At 36.8% G+C, this 17149-nt stretch overlaps 1 protein-coding gene and 1 pseudogene across 1 annotated transcript; both read left to right on the top strand.

Moving 5' to 3' along the window:
• Positions 1–637: 637 nt before the first annotated feature.
• Positions 638–1576, top strand: LOC104985876 (olfactory receptor 6C74). The gene has a single exon (XM_010836271.1). The coding sequence runs from the start codon at positions 638–640 to the stop codon at positions 1574–1576; it is 939 nt and encodes a 312-aa protein (XP_010834573.1).
• A 10550-nt stretch (positions 1577–12126) lies between these two features.
• LOC104985875 lies at positions 12127–13059 on the top strand (annotated as a pseudogene).
• The last annotated feature ends 4090 nt before the right edge of the window (positions 13060–17149 follow it).

Here is a 17149-nt window from a genome sequence, read left to right as displayed (position 1 = left end):
GTTTGGTAAAAGTAATTCCCACTTTATATAGGCTAGGGATATTTAGGTCAATTTACGTTAATTTTTAAAGGTGAAAATTTCACCTCAGGTGAAATCTGACTTCCAGAAATATAAAGTTTACCTTAAACTGTAATAAACACAAAAAGAGATGTTTGGCAGAGTAGAATTAATCATCTTTCTGTAAAATGAAGATAATGACATTTAACCTTTCTTAAGTAAATGGCTTTCTGAAGATCTTTGGAGGCTCTGTGTAGCTTTAGAATCTGTGACCCAAGAAAATAGTTCCATCACTTTGTATTTTCATCTGTATAAAAATAAATGATTCTTTTAATAAATAAAGGAGAAGAAAGTTATGTAAATAATTTAATGTATACTAAATAGATTGGAAACTTTGAAAATACAGAAAATACAAGTTAAGATACTATTTTTTTCTCTTTGTTTCTATTTTTATAAGATTATCAATGTACTATGTTTTCCTTTGGGAACACATGAATTTATGACACTTGAGAAAACAAACAAAAAAACCTCATGAATTGCACTCAGTGAAATTTTGAATAAAGATTATATGAGTACATTTTTATAGGCTGTTATTCCTTTCTGATTCTTCTTTCTTTCTTTTTTTAAATAGAAGTCAGCAATGAAAAACCACACAACAGTAACAACCTTTATTCTTCTTGGACTAAGCAATGATCCACAATTACAGGTGGTTATTTTTCTTCTCCTTTTTTTCACTTACTTATTGAGCATCACTGGAAATCTAATCATCATCACCCTTACCCTGCTAGATTCACACCTCAAGACACCCATGTATTTCTTTCTTCGAAATTTCTCATTTTTAGAAATCTCATTCACAACTGTCTGCATCCCCAAATTTCTTGTCAGTATGGCAACAGGTGATAAGACCATTTCTTACAACAATTGTGCAGCACAGCTGTTTTTTACTATTCTCTTGGGTGCAACCGAATTTTTTCTTCTGGCTGCCATGTCCTGTGACCGCTACGTGGCCATCTGCAAACCCCTGCATTACACGACCATCATGAGTGACAGAGTGTGCAACTTACTGGTCTTTGCGTCATGGTTGGCTGGTTTCATAATAATTTTTCCACCACTCCTCGTGGGTCTCCAGCTTGATTTCTGTGCAGCCAACACTGTAGATCATTTCTTCTGTGATGTATCTCCTATATTACAACTCTCCTGCACAGACACAGAAAAAGTAGAAATAATGATGCTTCTCTCAGCCATTTTAACTCTCCTGGTTACTCTGGTGTTAGTGATTTTCTCCTACACAAACATCATTAGGACTATTCTGAAGATACCTTCTTCTCAAAAGAGGAGGAAAGCCTTTTCTACATGTTCTTCTCACATGGTGGTTGTGTCCATTTCTTATGGAAGTTGCATCTTCATGTATGTGAAACCCTCTGCCAAGCAAAGAGTGTCTTTAAATAAAGGGATAGCTCTGCTCAGTACTTCTGTTGCCCCCATGTTGAATCCTTTTATTTATACACTGAGAAACAGACAAGTGAAATATGCTTTTAAGCTCATGATCAAAAATATTGAGGCTTTCTTAATGAAGTGAACAACATTAGTGACATTCTTGAGTTTATAAGTAAAATAAATCAAGAAGTGTGAAGTGTGTTGTACATCTCTTCTATTTGTGTTTTACATAATATTACTATCTTCCATGACTTACAATGTTCATTGTGACTTGCCTAAAAATCCCAGTCTAACTTTCACTTCTATTTTATCCTCATGCTCAGATCACATATACATTTCTTAATATGATCATATTCATTTGCCTTTTGATTTGGTGACTCTGTTGATTTCCTTTAAAAATTCCCTCAGAGGAAGATAAAGTGAGACTTCAATTATCCATGTACCTTTCCACTGTTCAGAAATTTAGATTTCAGTTTGGTGCATATTCTATGCAGAGTTTAGTACCCCACCTAGATTTGATCACCTAATCAGCTTTTCTGTACTGGATTCCAAGTTTGAATTCTGAATAGAAATTTGGAACAAACCAATTTAATGCATTTCTTAAACTACACACATTGATAGTTTCAAATTTTCAACCAGGCTTGGACTACTGGTATATGTTTAGAAACAGATTGAAGGAAATCTAGAGATGTTAAGGCAATACTGCCTTGCAATAACCAGATAAATTATTGCTAACATTAACTAATTATTTACAATGGCCAGGTTTGTGAAATGTACTAGCCTGCATCTTGAAAACAGCATAAGACATGTATTATCATGCTCACTTATGAATAACAATCTGTAGCCTATTTAAAGCTTAAGTAACTAGCTGGATTAGAATAATTAATATTGTGAAAGTGACCATAGTACCCAGATTCAGTGATTCCCTATTAAAAAAGATCAGTTTTCATTCCAGTCCCAAAAAAAGGCAATGCCAAAGAGTGTTTAAACTACTATACATTCGCACTCATTTCACATCCTAGCATGTAATGCTCAAAACCCTTCAAGCTAGGTTTCAACAGTAGGTGAACTGAGAAGTTCCATATGTACAGGCTGGATTTAGAAAAGGCAGAGGAACCAGGGATCAAATTACCAACAGCCGTTGGATCATAGAAAAAGGAATGGAATTTCAGAAAGACATCTGCTTCATTGAATATGCTAAAGCCTTTGACTGTGTGGATCACAACAAACTGTGCAACATTCTGAAAAGAGATGGGAATAGCAGACCACCTTACCTGTCTCCTGAAAAATCTGTACTCAGGTCAAGAAGCAATAGTTAGAACTAGGCATGGAGCAACCAACTGGTTCAAAATTGGGAAAGGAGTACATCAAAGCTGTATATTGTCACCCTGCTTATTTAACTATTATGCAGAGTTCACCATGCGAATGATGGGCTGAATGAATCACAAGCTGGAATCAAGATTGCCAGGAGAAATAACAATAACCTCAGATATGCAGATAACATCACCCTTATGGCAGAAAGTGAAGAAGAACTAAAGAACCTCTTGATGAAGGTGAAAAAAGAGAGTGAAAAAGCTGGCTTAAAGCTCAACATTCATAACACTAATATGATGTCATTGGGTCCCATCACTTCATGGCAAACAGATGAGGAAAACAGTGGAAAGAGTGAGAGACTTTATTTTCTTGCACTCCAAAATCATTGAGGATGGTGACTGCAGCCATCAAATTAAAAGACATTTCTTCCTTGGAAGAAAAGCTATGAAAACCCAGACAGTGTATTAAAATGCAAAGACATCACTTTGCTGACAAAGGTCCATCTAGTCAAAGCTATGGTTTTTCCAGTAGCATGTACGGATGTGAGAGTTGGACCATAAAGAATGCTGAGCACTAAAGAACTGATGTTTTCAAACTGTGTAGTGGAGAAGACTCTTGAAAGTCCCTCAGACAGTAAGATCAAACCAGTCAATCTTAAAGGAAGTCAACCCTGAATATTCTTTGGAAGGACTGATGCTGAAGCTGAAGTTCCAATACTTCGGCCACTTGATGCCAAGCATTGGAAAAGACCCTGATTCTGGGAAAGACTGAGGGCACAGGGAGAAAGGGGTGGCAGAGGATGAGTTGGTTGGATGGCATCATCAACTCAATGGACATGAATTTGAACAAACTCCGGGAGATAGTGAAGGACACAGAACCCTGGCATGCCCCTGGAGGAGGGCATGACAACCCACTCCAGTATTCTTGCCTGGAGAATTCCATGGACAGAGGAGCCTGGTGGACTACAGTCCATGGAGTCACAAAGAGTTGGATGTGACTGAAGTGACTTAGACTGCAGGCATGCATGCACAAAGGAAGGAAGAAGGTACAATGGAGAAATGACCATCTCTTAGTTAAGTTTTTAATATCCATTCATCCATGATGGTCATACCTTGGTGGTGGCAAATTATGCTATAGTTAACATGGGGGCCCTTATATGTTTTTGAATAAGAGTTAATTTTCTTCAGATAAATGCCAAGAAGTGGAATTTCTAGATCATATAGTAGTTCCATTTTTAATTTCTTTGTGAACTTTATAGTATTTCCTATAGTGGCTACATCATTTACATTCCCACCAATAATTCACAATTGTTCTTTCTCTACATCACTTGTTATTTGATGTCTTTTTATAATAGTCACTCTAAAATGTGTGAATTGATATCTCATTGCAGTATTAGTTTGCACTTCTCCAATTATTACAATTTTGAGTTACCTTTTCATGTGTTAGTTGTCCATCTGTATGCCTTTGTTAAAAAATGTCTATTCAGCATTTCCACATATTTTGCCAATATTTCAAGTTAGGGATCAGTTGGTTGCATCTACACTATTTTGGTTCTAGATACTAATCTCTATCAAGTATTCAGCTCTTCAGAGAAACTGCAATTTGACCATATTTATTGGGCAAACTGATGAGTAAAAGTGAGATTTCATCTCTCTCATCTCTTCCTGATCCCTGGGACCTAGTTAAAGGATGTAGTCACTGAATCCAACTGTTCCCAGAAAGGAGTTATCTCCTTTCATTTCTTCTTGGTAGTCATCAGAATAAGGAGTTTGGGGATAAAGAGATACACATATCTACTTGGAAAACCCAAGATTCCATCTAGATTATTCTTGGGAATGATATTTTACTTTCCCCTAACTACATCCCCTAGTCAGTCTGGTTGGCACAACTTCCAGGTGGCAACATCTTCACAGGGGAGGACCTTATGGATTTGCACTTAATTCTGGTCCAGTTCAGTTCAATTCAGTCACTCAGTCACGTCTGACTGTTTGCAACCCCATGGACTACAGCACGCCAGACCTCCCTGTCCATCACCAACTCCCAGAGTTTACTCAAACTCATGTGCATTGAGTCAGTAATGCCATCCAACCATCTCTTCCTTTGTCGTCCCCTTCTTCTCCTGCCTTCAGTCTTTCCCAGCACCAGGGTCTTTTCAAATGAGTCAGTTCTTCAGATCAGATGGCCAAAGTATTGGAGTTTCAGTTTCAGCATCAGTCCTTCCAATGAATATTCAGGACTGATTTCCTTTACGATGAACTTGTTGCATCTCCTTGTAGTCAAAGGGACTCTCAAGAGTCTTTTCCAACACTACAGTTCAAAAACATCAATTCTTCGGTGCTCAGCTTTCTTTATAGTCCAACTCTCACATCCATACATGACTACTTGAAAAACCATATCTTTGACTGGACAGACTTTGTTGGCAAAGTAATGTCTCTGCTTTTTGATATACTGTCTAGGTTGGTCATAACTTTTCCAAGGATCAAGCGTCTTAATTTCATGACTGCAGTCACCATCTGCAGTGATTTTGGAGTCCCCAGAAATAAAGTCTGTCACTGTTTCCACTGTTTCCCCATCTATTTTCCATGAAGTGATGGGACCAGATGCCATGATCTTAGTTTTCTGAATGTTGAGTTTTAAGCCAGTTTTTTCACTCTTCTATTTCACTTTCATCAAGAGGCTCTTTAGTTCTTCACTTTCTGCCATTAGGGTGGTGTCATCTGCATATCTGAGGTTATTGATATTTCTCCTGCAATCTTGATTCCAGCTTGTGATTCATCCAGCCCAGTGTGTCTCATGATGTACTCTGCATTTAAGTTGAATAACAGGGTGACAATATACAGCCTTGACATGCTCCTATCCCTATTTGGAACCAGTCTGTTGTTGCATGTTCAATTCTGCCTGTTGCTTCCTGACCTGCATCAGATTTCTCAAGAGGCAGGTCACGTGGTCTGGTATTCCCATCTCTTTCAGAATTTTCCACAGTTTGTTGTGATCCACACAATCAAAAGCTTTGGCATAGTCAATAAAGCAGAAGTAGATGCTTTTCTGGAACTCTCTTTTTCCATGATCCAGTGGATGTTTGTAATTTGATCTCTAGTTCCTCTGCTTTTTCTAAATCCAGCTTGAACATCTGGAAGTTCAGTTTGCATATTGCTGAAGCCTGGTTTGGAGAATTTTGAGCATTAATTTACTAATGTATGAGATCAGTGCAATTTTGTGGTAGTTTGAGCATTCTTTGGCATTACCTTTCTTTGGGATTGGAATGCAAAGTGACCTTTTCCAGTTCTGGTTAAGTTTCATTAACAGGAGCTTGTCATTCAGTCACTTGACTCTTCTGAAAAAAAGTCTGAGTCTGAGTAGGTGATGTTGGAAACACTGATGAAATTATACTAACTGAAAAGGAGCACCAATTTTTCTGGAAGTACAGGAACAGAATAAGCTAGCATTTAGTGAGAAAATACTTTCAGTTCAGTTCAGTTGCTCAGTCATGTGTGAATCTGTGACCCCATGAATTGCAGCACGCCAGGCCTACCTGTCCATCATCAACTACCGGAGTTCACTCAAACTCACGTCCAATGAGTTGGTGATGCCATCCAGACATCTCATCCTCTACTGTCCCCTTCTCCTCCTGCCCCCAATACCTCCCAACATCAGAGTCTTTTCCAATGAGTCAACTCTTCGCATGAGGTGGCCCAAGTACTAGAGTTTCAGCTTTAGTATGATTTCTTCCACAGAAATCCCAGGGCTGATCTCCTTCAGAATGGACTGGTTGGATCTCCTTGCAGTCCAAGGGATTCACAAGAGTCTTCTCCAACACACATAGTTCAAAAGCATCAATTCTTCAGCGCTCAGCTTTCTTCACAGCCCAGCTCTCACATCCATACATGACTACTGGAAAAACCATAGCCTTGACTAGACAGACCTTTTTTGGCAAAGTAATGTCTCTGCTTTTGAATACCTTAGACCTTAGCAAGCATGAGTTGGGACAAACATTTATGATCTTTGTCAGTAAGAACTATCCCTGGAGCCTCTCTCCAGAAGAAAAACACTCCATTGAAGATCTCTTGAACAGTTGCAAACAACTTAGGTTTACATGACAGTTGGTTCTGCAATCCTCACTCAGAAAGGTTATCAAGATAAAAGACACAATAAAGGAGGTCACTAGCAGCACCCCCCCACCATCCTAAGGCGAAATATTTCTTGATGCTTTTCCCACCCCTACTCTCAGCCAGTGAGTAAGGGTGAAGAATACCACATGTCTGACGGCATGAACAAATAGGACAGATTGGATTGATTTAGGATTAAATTGGATTAAATTAAATAGGACAGACTGAATTAAAACATTCCATCTAAAACCAAGTTACAGGATGGGAACCCTTGAGGCCTACCAGCCAAGTGGAAGGCTATGCTGGTAAAATAAGATTTTAATCTGGGTGCCTCTTGCAGCAAAATTGTAAACACTTTCTTTTTAAGAAACCTCATACACACTTGGGTTTGTATTTCTTGTGTGAAGACTGAGCATTTGGCTGACTCTTCTGAAATATTTGTGACTTGCGCCTTAAGAGTGAGAGAAAAGTCCTCCAGTTTAATTAGAGACCTCACCAGAATGATGTACTTAGGAGAAATTTCAACAGAAGTCAAAATGCTTTAGAAATGAGGGGTGGCTTTATTTGTATATATGTCTGTACCTCTTGTGGTCAGTCTTGTCCTGGACTGCCTTCTCAAGAATGTTTTACAGCTTTGGCAGATTTTTCATTTCCTTCAGAAAATTAAAAACATTGTCTTCTAATTGGACAAGTTTAGGCAGATTTTCCCTTTAAAAAGTTGAGAATTAACTAACCTTGGGGTTCCTCTAAGGTTATTGTTGATAGAGGAGCATATTGTAAACAACATCCACTAGGGGTTCTCATGGAATTTATAGGAAAAGGGGAAATGTGAGAACATGAAGCTCATGCTTTCACCTATGTAGTGAATAATAAGATTTCCGTCTCTGTGGGAGTAGGCTGTGTTCTTTTGTCAATATTTGTGAAGTGGTGATGGGCTAACCTGTTTGCCTCTTAAGTGGAATAAAACTTCATATTGTTCTTAGATTTGCATAATATCCTGTATTTGGTAGAGTATGAGAAAGATAAATATCACAGTTGTTTAAAAATTGTTTATTTTTATCTCATTTAAATATTCAGGCTGGTATGCTAAAAACTCTTCATTAAGTCATTGTGTTTCTATGCTGATGTAGGCTATGATTGGCTCAGGGACCTGGGTGTGTTCTGTCTTGTTGATTCACCATTCCCACTGAGATTTTGAATACTCATTGCTCAGAATACTTCCATCCCAACTGCATTAGAACAGTGGGGGTGGGGGGAGAGAAAGAGGAGAACAAACCCCTTCTATCAAAGAGTATGCCAAAAAGTTGCACAAAGTATCTCCATTTACATCTTCTGAATAGAATTTAGTCAAATAACCACAACAAGTTGCAAGAAAGGCTAGCTACATGTACACGTAGATGAATATTCTATTTATAGTGAAGAAATGGAGAATGCTCAGTTATTGTGAACTATTAATTTGCGTTCTACTAGACAATACCACAGACACTATTTGGAAAACAAAAAAGAACAACTTTTCTTTGGGCATGCCTGAATTGTTAATAATTATGCATTTAGCCTAAGATACAAATTTATCTTGTTTTCTATAACAAGCTATGTTCCCCATCTAATGTTCTTACTATTTATTACTAATTAAAATAAAATAATCTCTTTTCTTTTTCCTTTCAAATCTTTATCTTTGTATCTGGGATTTCAAAACATGAATGTGTGGAAGGGCAATAATATATTAGACAAATTATACTTAATTCTTTGGAAATACATTAAAAGCAGTTATATCTGTATAGACATTAAATTATTTAGTGCCTAGAGAGAACACTTTATAATATACAAATTTGTTGTCCATTGGGAAATAGTGTTCATGAATCTCATCCTCCTGAGAATTCTCCATCATCTTTAGATATTTTCCTTCGGGGCACAGAAGGCATAAACACTACAAGAGTTTACTAATTTGTTTGGCACTCTGGGTAGTACATAGAAAAGTATTCAGTATATAATGGGGACTTTAAAGTAGTAGCCTAAAAACTGTGTTAAAAGATCTAATCAAATTGTTTCAAACTTTGCAATATATGTAACAAACTATAATCACAGATTATGAAGTGGAGTGAAATGCATTTGGAGAGGAATGAAATATCAGTACACTGTTCAGCATGATGATGAAAACTAAATACAGATGAATCAATATGTATATATGTCTTCTGTAAAGAAGATGTTGGATTTTTAAATGTTTTTGGCAGACTGATTTAGGACTCAACACATGAAAAGAATTGGTATGTTTTAAAATGTAAAGATAATATTTTCTTTTATATACATATGTGTGTATGTATGTATATACACATTAGTTCTATTTTACCTTATTTTTGTTAACCTTTTAAATTTTGATTTAGGGGAAAACAGTGAAAGAAGTGTAATGCAACATAACAAAAATTTACTCTTGAAATTCTTTTGTGTGTGTATGTAATTTAGCTAGTATTCACAATATCTAACACAACTAACCCTAACTGTGTTCATAGACCTTCTTTTTAATGGTTTGTAATGTAAAATTTTATAGTGTCTGTTGGGGAATCATTGCTGTGATATGATTGGTGAACCTGGACAAAGGAATGATGTAACATGATAAAATTCTTATAAGATTATTTAGATATATGCATTCTACAATCATTGCCATTATGATAAGTTGTGTAAATGAGAAAAAATTATAACAGATTGATGCACAGTTTTCTGAATGTTCAAATAATGTCCAAGAAAAATGTCATCTCTTTTCATTCGTAAATTTCTATATATTATTATGTATGGGTTTGATACATGAATTTGAGCAAATACACTATATTCTGGCTTCTAATTATTCATAAAAATGTTTTACTACTAAGAGGACAGCTTTAGAGAGAACACATTTTCAATTAATCTTCATGTCCACTTTTACTGGCTGTGCAAACCTAAATAATCTGTCTCACTCAATATATGCCAGTGAGGGGAATAGTTGTAAATAGACAATATTTCTTTAATTGCACATTACCCAGACATTTAATATCCTTACAATAGGGACATATGTGTCTCTTAATATTTGTATCACCCTATTATGTGATTCATTATGTATTTAAATTTACCAATCATCTTTTTTAGACTATGCTGCTCTCAAAATTGTTCATGTCTGTATTTTAGATAGAGAACAAAAAGGTAAGTATAAGGAATATAAGCAGATGGAGAGAAATTTCATTCATAAAAATTTCCTCCTTTAATATTTACATATTTTAACCTTACTTTAATTTTTCCTTCAAACTCACTACCCTATCCTTGAAAACCTTTTCTTACCTCTCTTGATTTACATAGAGCTTTACCATTATGTTTATATTTCTCTTCTCTTAACTTCCTCCACTTCATGCAATCTCATGATGCCATATTTATATTTCTCTCTTTGCCTCTATATCACTTATCCTTATTTTTCACTTTATTCTACCACATCCATTCTCAGAATCATAACCTGCAGAGGAAAACTGCAATTTCTCAATACACGCATTGACTTTACAGACTGTACTTGCAGATGTTGTTTTAGCATATAAAATGGAAAGGATAGGTTACATCAGAGACTAAGGAGATGGAAATACTATAAAGAACAAAAAATAAGACTTAAAAAATTCTATTTATTTAGCTAGTTATTTTTGGCTGGGCTTTCCCGGTGGCTTATATGGTAATGCAGTAGACCTGGGTTGGATCACTGGGTTGGGAAGATCCCCTGGAGAAAGGAATGGCAATCCACTCCAGTATTCTTGCCTGGAGAATCCCATGGTCAGAGGAACCTGGCAGCCAGTCCATGGGGTCCCAAAGAGTCGGACACAACTGAGCGACTAACACGTACACATTTTTGGCTATTCTGGGTCTTTGTTGCTGTGCGGGCTTTCTCTAATTCCTGGGAGTGTGGTCTACTCTGTATAGTTGTAGTGTATGGGCTTTTCATTGGGGTGGCTTCTCTTGTTGCAGAGCACAGGCTCTAGAGTTCAGGCTCAGTAGTTGTGATGCAAGAGCCTACTCACTGTGCAGTATATGAGATTCTCTTGAACCTGAAGTTGATCTGGTGTCCCCTTCATTGCATGGTGAACTCTCAACCACTGGGCCACCAGGAAAACCCAAGAACAGAAAATAAGACTATTTCCAATGCCCCATATTAATTTATATGAAATCCGATCAGGATAGCTATGAAGATAAATGAGTCTAAAATCAGGCATTTGAGTTTGGTTAATTGAGTAAAATGGAAAAGATGTACTGCTGCTGCTGCCGCTAAGTCACTTCAGTCATGTCTGAATCTGGGCGACCCCACAGACGGCAACCTACCAGGCTTCTCTGTCCCTGGGATTCTCCAGGCAACAACACTGGAGTGGGTTGCCATTTCCTTCTCTAATGCATGAAAATTCAAAGTGAAAGTGAAGTCACTCAGTCGTGTCCGACTCTTCGAGATCTCATGGACTGTAGCCCACCAGGCTCCTCCATCCATGGGATTTACCAGGCAAGAGTACTGCAATGGGGTGCCATTGTCTTCTCCTAGCTCTGTTTATTGAGGATGAATAGTGTGTGTGTGTATGAAACCTGGGCTTCAATAATAGATATAATTTTGGTTCTAGTCTGAGAACTTAACAGAACCGGAAATGGCATATATCCAAACTCATGGATGATATAAAGAAAAACAAAGCATTTATTATACTTTAAAAGTTCTTTATATCCCTGATTGACTTATGTAAAAACTATAAACAATTACTAGTTATATAGATGATTCTCTAAAAGAACTGCAAGCTGAACTTTTAATTAATCTATCCAGATATTTTGCACATGCATCTATAACTATATCTGAAAAAAAAAAAAAAACACTTTTAAAACATGAATGGGCATTGTTTTGCTATGATGAAAAATTGCTTTGCTGCTGCTTCTGCTAAATCGATTCAGTCGTGTCAGACTCTGTGCGACCCTATAGACAGCAGCACACCAGGCTTCTCCATCCCTGGGATTCTCCAGGCAAGAACACTGGAGTGGGTTGCCATTTCCTTCTCCAATGCATGAAAGTGAAAAGTGAAAGTGAAGTCGCTCGGTCGTGTCCCACTCTTAGTGACCCCATGGACTGCAGCCTACCAGGCTCCTCCGTCCATGGGATTCTCCAGCAAGAGTACCAGAGTGGGTTGCCATTACCTAACTTTACCTTAAATAGTGATTATTCCTGTTATGTCTCCATTGGGTTCATATTTTTTTTCTTTTTCTTCTATTCAGACAGAGCAATTGTCAGAAAACTGGAATGGGAAATCATACAAGGGTGGTAGTGTTTATTCTAGCAGGTTTAACAAGTGACCCACAAATGAAAATTGTTTTATTTATCTTCCTCCTACTCACCTACTTGCTTAGCATCACTTGCAATCTGATTATCATCACGCTCACCCTGGTAGATACTCACCTGAAGACCCCCATGTACTTTTTCCTTCGAAATTTTTCCTTTTTAGAAATTTCATATACTACTACATGCATTCCTAAATTGCTGGTTATGATGGCAACAGGAGACAAAACCATTTCCTATAACAGTTGTGTGAGTCAAGTGTTTTTTGCCATTCTTCTTGGAGCATCTGAATGTTACTTACTGGCAGCAATGTCCTATGACCGCTATGTTGCCATCTGTAAGCCCTTGCATTACACAACCATCATGAACAGTAAAATCTGCATGCAGCTTGTCCTCAGTTGTTGGTTTGCTGGATTCTTTGTCATCTTTCCACCACTCCTCTATGGCCTAAACCTTGACTTCTGTGCCTCCAACGTTGTTGATCATTTCTATTGCGACTCCACTCCCCTCCTACAAATCTCCTGCTCAGATACAAAGTTAATCGAGATGATGGGATTCATCTCAGCTGTGGTGACACTGGTGATCACACTGGTAATGGTGATTATATCATATACCTGTATTGCCTTGACCATTCTAAGAATTCCCTCAGCTAGTCATAGGCTTTTTCAACATGTTCTTCTCACATGATTGTGATATCCCTTACTTTCGGCAGTGGCATCTTTATGTATGTTAAACCTTTCAGTAAAACAAAGAATATCATTTTCCAAAGGAATTTCAGTGCTCAACACCTCTGTTGTTCCATTTTTGAATCCTTTCATTTATACCTTAAGGAACCAACAAGTGAAGAAAGCCTTCATGAATATGATACATAGAGTTGTTTCTTTCTCAAAGGAATGAATATGATTTGCACTATACATGAAGAAGATAAACAAAAGGGCATCAGTCAACAACAGCATATCCAATGTAGTTCTAATACACATTTCCTCTGCTTTTCCTCTCATTTCTACAACATTAATCTTTATCTAAAGCTTTATTTTTATACAAATTTTGTGCTAGAATTTTAATTTTATTTATAGTCTTCTATAGATATTTATTTTGAATCTCACCTTCTTTGTACATGTGAAAGAAATTTAGACACATTTTAAATTTTTCTTTATCTCTTAGTTCTAGTTAGTCAAGCCTAAAAGTATCCTTACATTTGAAGTATATTTAAAGCAGCTTGTGATGCCATGTTATTACTATCTTTTAGTTGTTATCACTTAATACCTACTTAAATCTAATATCCATTTATATTTTTCATACTACTCATTTATTAATGCATATTCTATTTAAATAATAGAAAATTAAAACATAAATTAATATAATGTTCATATTCATATTTTAAATGTTTATTAAAATATTATTGTTTTAATACATTCTTTAGAAATTGGTTCTTTATAAGAAAGTGTATTTGAACATTATCTTTTGAGCAAAATAAATGATAGGCAGGAAGAAAACTACATATAATATGTAATTGACCAGACAATTTTATATGTTTATTTAAAAACCATAAAATGAACTATACTTTAAAAGCTATTTGGGTCTTAAACATAATTTTAGGGAAAATGTGTATTTAAACCAATTGTTACATTTTTGGTGATAATTCAAGTATCATTTTTATCCATTTTGTGAAAGTCGAGCTAATGACTCCGAAGCATTATTAAACTTATAGAAATTTTAAGAACACAAAAGTTGAAGAACATACATATATACATTTTGAGACAATCAAATTTAAATAAGACTTAAGGCTGTCTAAATTCCTGACTAATTTTATTCTGTTATGTGCTAATTGGGAGGAATGTCCTTTGAAAACATAAGTTCAAGTTATACCACTACTTTATCATTGAGCTATTCTGAAATATTATATATATTTTAAAGTTCTATCATCTACACTGTATTTAACATAGAGCATGTACTGAAACTCTTGATAAGGATCCAGCAGTTTTAAACTAAAATGTCCCAATTCCTATTTCTTTCTGTACCAAGGTAGATTAAAGTTACATCATCTGTCATCTTCATTATTTCAGTTTGTCTATGAAATATCAATTTGATTATTTCTAATCATGCTGGTACCTGAGGATTCGGGATCCTGAATCCTCAGAGAATTTTCTACTACTTTTTGTTTGTTTTTGATTAAATTATATCTCTAACACAGCTTTTAAATAGAAGTACAACTTACTTCTTAAGAAGGCTTACATGTGAAATGCTATAATACTTTATCCTTAAATGCTTTCATCTTTTCAGCTCTACTGAAGTAGCTGAACAACAAATATAGAATTAGAGATAAAAACTCAGTTTATTGACTACTCAGTAAATGACAGAAACTGGTAGGTGTTTTATGTAAATCATATAATTTTGGAAACAACTGTGTGATATAAAAATTATTATCATTATGCATAAGAGCAAGGAAAAACTCAGTGAAGCTACTAGAAAGAAAAATCAAGAAGACAATCCTATTAATAATTGCATCAAAAAGAATAAATTGCTCAAGAAGTAATTTAACCAGGGTTGTGAAATATTTCTAATCTGAAAGTGTAAAACATTGATGAAAGGCATTGAGTATGATGCAGATATATGGAAATATATTCTGTATTTATGGATTAAAAGAATTAATTATGTTGTTAATATATCCACACTACCAAAAGTTATCTATAGATTTAATAAAATCCCTATTAAGATCCCTATGACATTTTTCACAAAACTAGAACAAATAATCCTAAAATTTTATGGAATGACAATAGATCCCAAATAGTCAATGAAATTTTCAGAAAAAAGAACAGTGCTGGAGATCTCACGCTCCCTTACTTCAGACCACACTATAAAGTTACAGTCATCAAATCAGTATGGTCTTGCAAAAAAAAAAAAAAAAAAAGACACAGAGATCAATGAAACAGAATAGAAATCCCATAAACAGTGCATGATGCCTAAGTCACTTCAGTCATGTCCAGCTCTTTGTGACCCTATGGACTGTAGTCCACCAGGCTCCTCTGTCCATGAGATTCTCCAGGTAAGAATACTGGACTGAGTTGCCATTCCTTAGCAAACAATTCAATTAAAAATTGGACAGAGGGCCTGAATAGACATTTATTTTTTCCCCAAAGAAGACATACAGATGGCCCACAGGCACATGAAAAGGTGCTCTACATCCCTGATCATCAGGAAAAAGCCAATCAAAACCACAATGAGATACCATGTCAAACCTATCAGCATGCCTATCATCAAAAAGACAGTAAATAATACGTGTTGGTGAGAATGTGGGGGAAAGGCAGCCCTGGTGCACTGTTGATGTGAATTTAAACTGATGCAGCCATTGTGGAGAACATCATGGCAATTACTCAAAAATTAAAAATAGAACTACCATACAATCCAGCCATTCCACTCCTGAATATTTGTCTAAAGAAAGCAAAAACACTAATTTGAAAAAAAATAGATGCACCCCAATGTTCATAGTAGCATTATTTATAGTAGCCAAGATATGGAAATAACCTAAAGTCCATCAAGAGATGAATGGATAAGGAAGAAGGGATGCCTGTATATAGGCAATTGAGTATTACTCAACCATGAAATGAAATGAAATTTTGTCATTTGTGGAAACATGATGAAGCTGAAGGGTATTATGCTTAAGGAAGTAAGTCAGACAGAGAAAGACAAATGCCAAATGTTTCACTTATACGTGGAATCAAAAATAAAACAAACAAATTTAACAGAACAGAAAGAGACTGACAGATAGAAGAAACTAGGGTTACCAAAGGGAAGAGAAGTTGGTGGAGGGTTAAAGTAGGTGAAGGGGATTAAAAGATATGAAGTGCTATTTTTAAAACAAATGACTTAGGGAGATGAAAATGTCAAGAGTAGGAAGATGCTGAGCTCACCTCCCCCAATGAATACATCGAAAACACATCTACCTATGGAACAATTCTCACTGAAAACAAATTGGAGACTGCCAGAAAGATTGCTATACAACTAAAGGTGTAAAGAAAGATCCCCTCAGAGTCAGGTAGGAAGGAAAAAGAAGCAATCAGGTAGGGAACTGCACCCTTAGTAGGGGACACTGAAAAGGGCAGAGGTTACATGGACTCAGAAGTCCTCTCTGGAGAGTGAGTAGTTTGAACCACATATCCACCACAGTCCTAGAATCTAACACTAGGAAAACAAGTTTCCTTGGCTGACTTGAAAACCCATGGAGCTGGCTGCAGGGCTTTGAGAATCTTAGAATCTGTGAAGAGCAGATATACTTGTTTGCTCCTGAAACAAGGTAGAAGAGGCAGATTGAGATTGCCTAGGACTTTGGTCATTTTCCCATACTGGCCACATGTGTGCCCTGGCCAATGTCAAGTGTTCACTTCAGCTCCTCTTGCTCCATGGTGCAGCTCCCAACTACGGCAAGGGGATAAAGTCAATTCAGACCTGGCACTACATCTGAAAAAGGTAGGGGTGGCCTTTGCTGGTGGTACTCATAGAGGTAACATATCAGGTCCAGTCTTGAATACTACTGTGCCAGAGCCACCCAAGAACACACCCTGGCTTGCAACAGGTGCCCATTCTGGCCCCTCTTACTCCAGCTCTAGCCCCTTCTGGATAAAGGTGTTGATGATGAGAGGGAGGGAGAGCACACACTTAAAGGGAACAGGAAATCAGATTTAACCTGACCCTCAGTGCTTCTTCTTCAGCACCAAGGGACAGTCCATGTCCCTAATGGGGCTGTGTTGGCCTCTGACCACAGAAAAAGCCCCAGTTTACATCTGGCTCTGACTCTAGCCCCTTCATCTCCAACTGCCATCCCACCAAGTTGATAGCTGCCAGCACAGTCCAGGGGAAATAAGATTTGTGCTCACTTCTGATCCAGATCTCTGACCAAAGTCACTAGGCACACACAGACCATCTAGTGATGCACCCACACAAGACAGCCTTCAAGACAGGGATAGATATGACTGTTTCACCAGATTTC

This window comes from Bison bison, unplaced genomic scaffold (genome assembly GCF_000754665.1).
Source record: "Bison bison bison isolate TAMUID 2011002044 unplaced genomic scaffold, Bison_UMD1.0 scf7180017864062, whole genome shotgun sequence".
NCBI classification, from domain to species: Eukaryota; Metazoa; Chordata; class Mammalia; order Artiodactyla; family Bovidae; genus Bison; species Bison bison.
The sequence above is the reverse complement of the archived record's forward strand: the minus strand, read 5'-3'. Positions and strand labels throughout refer to the sequence as shown.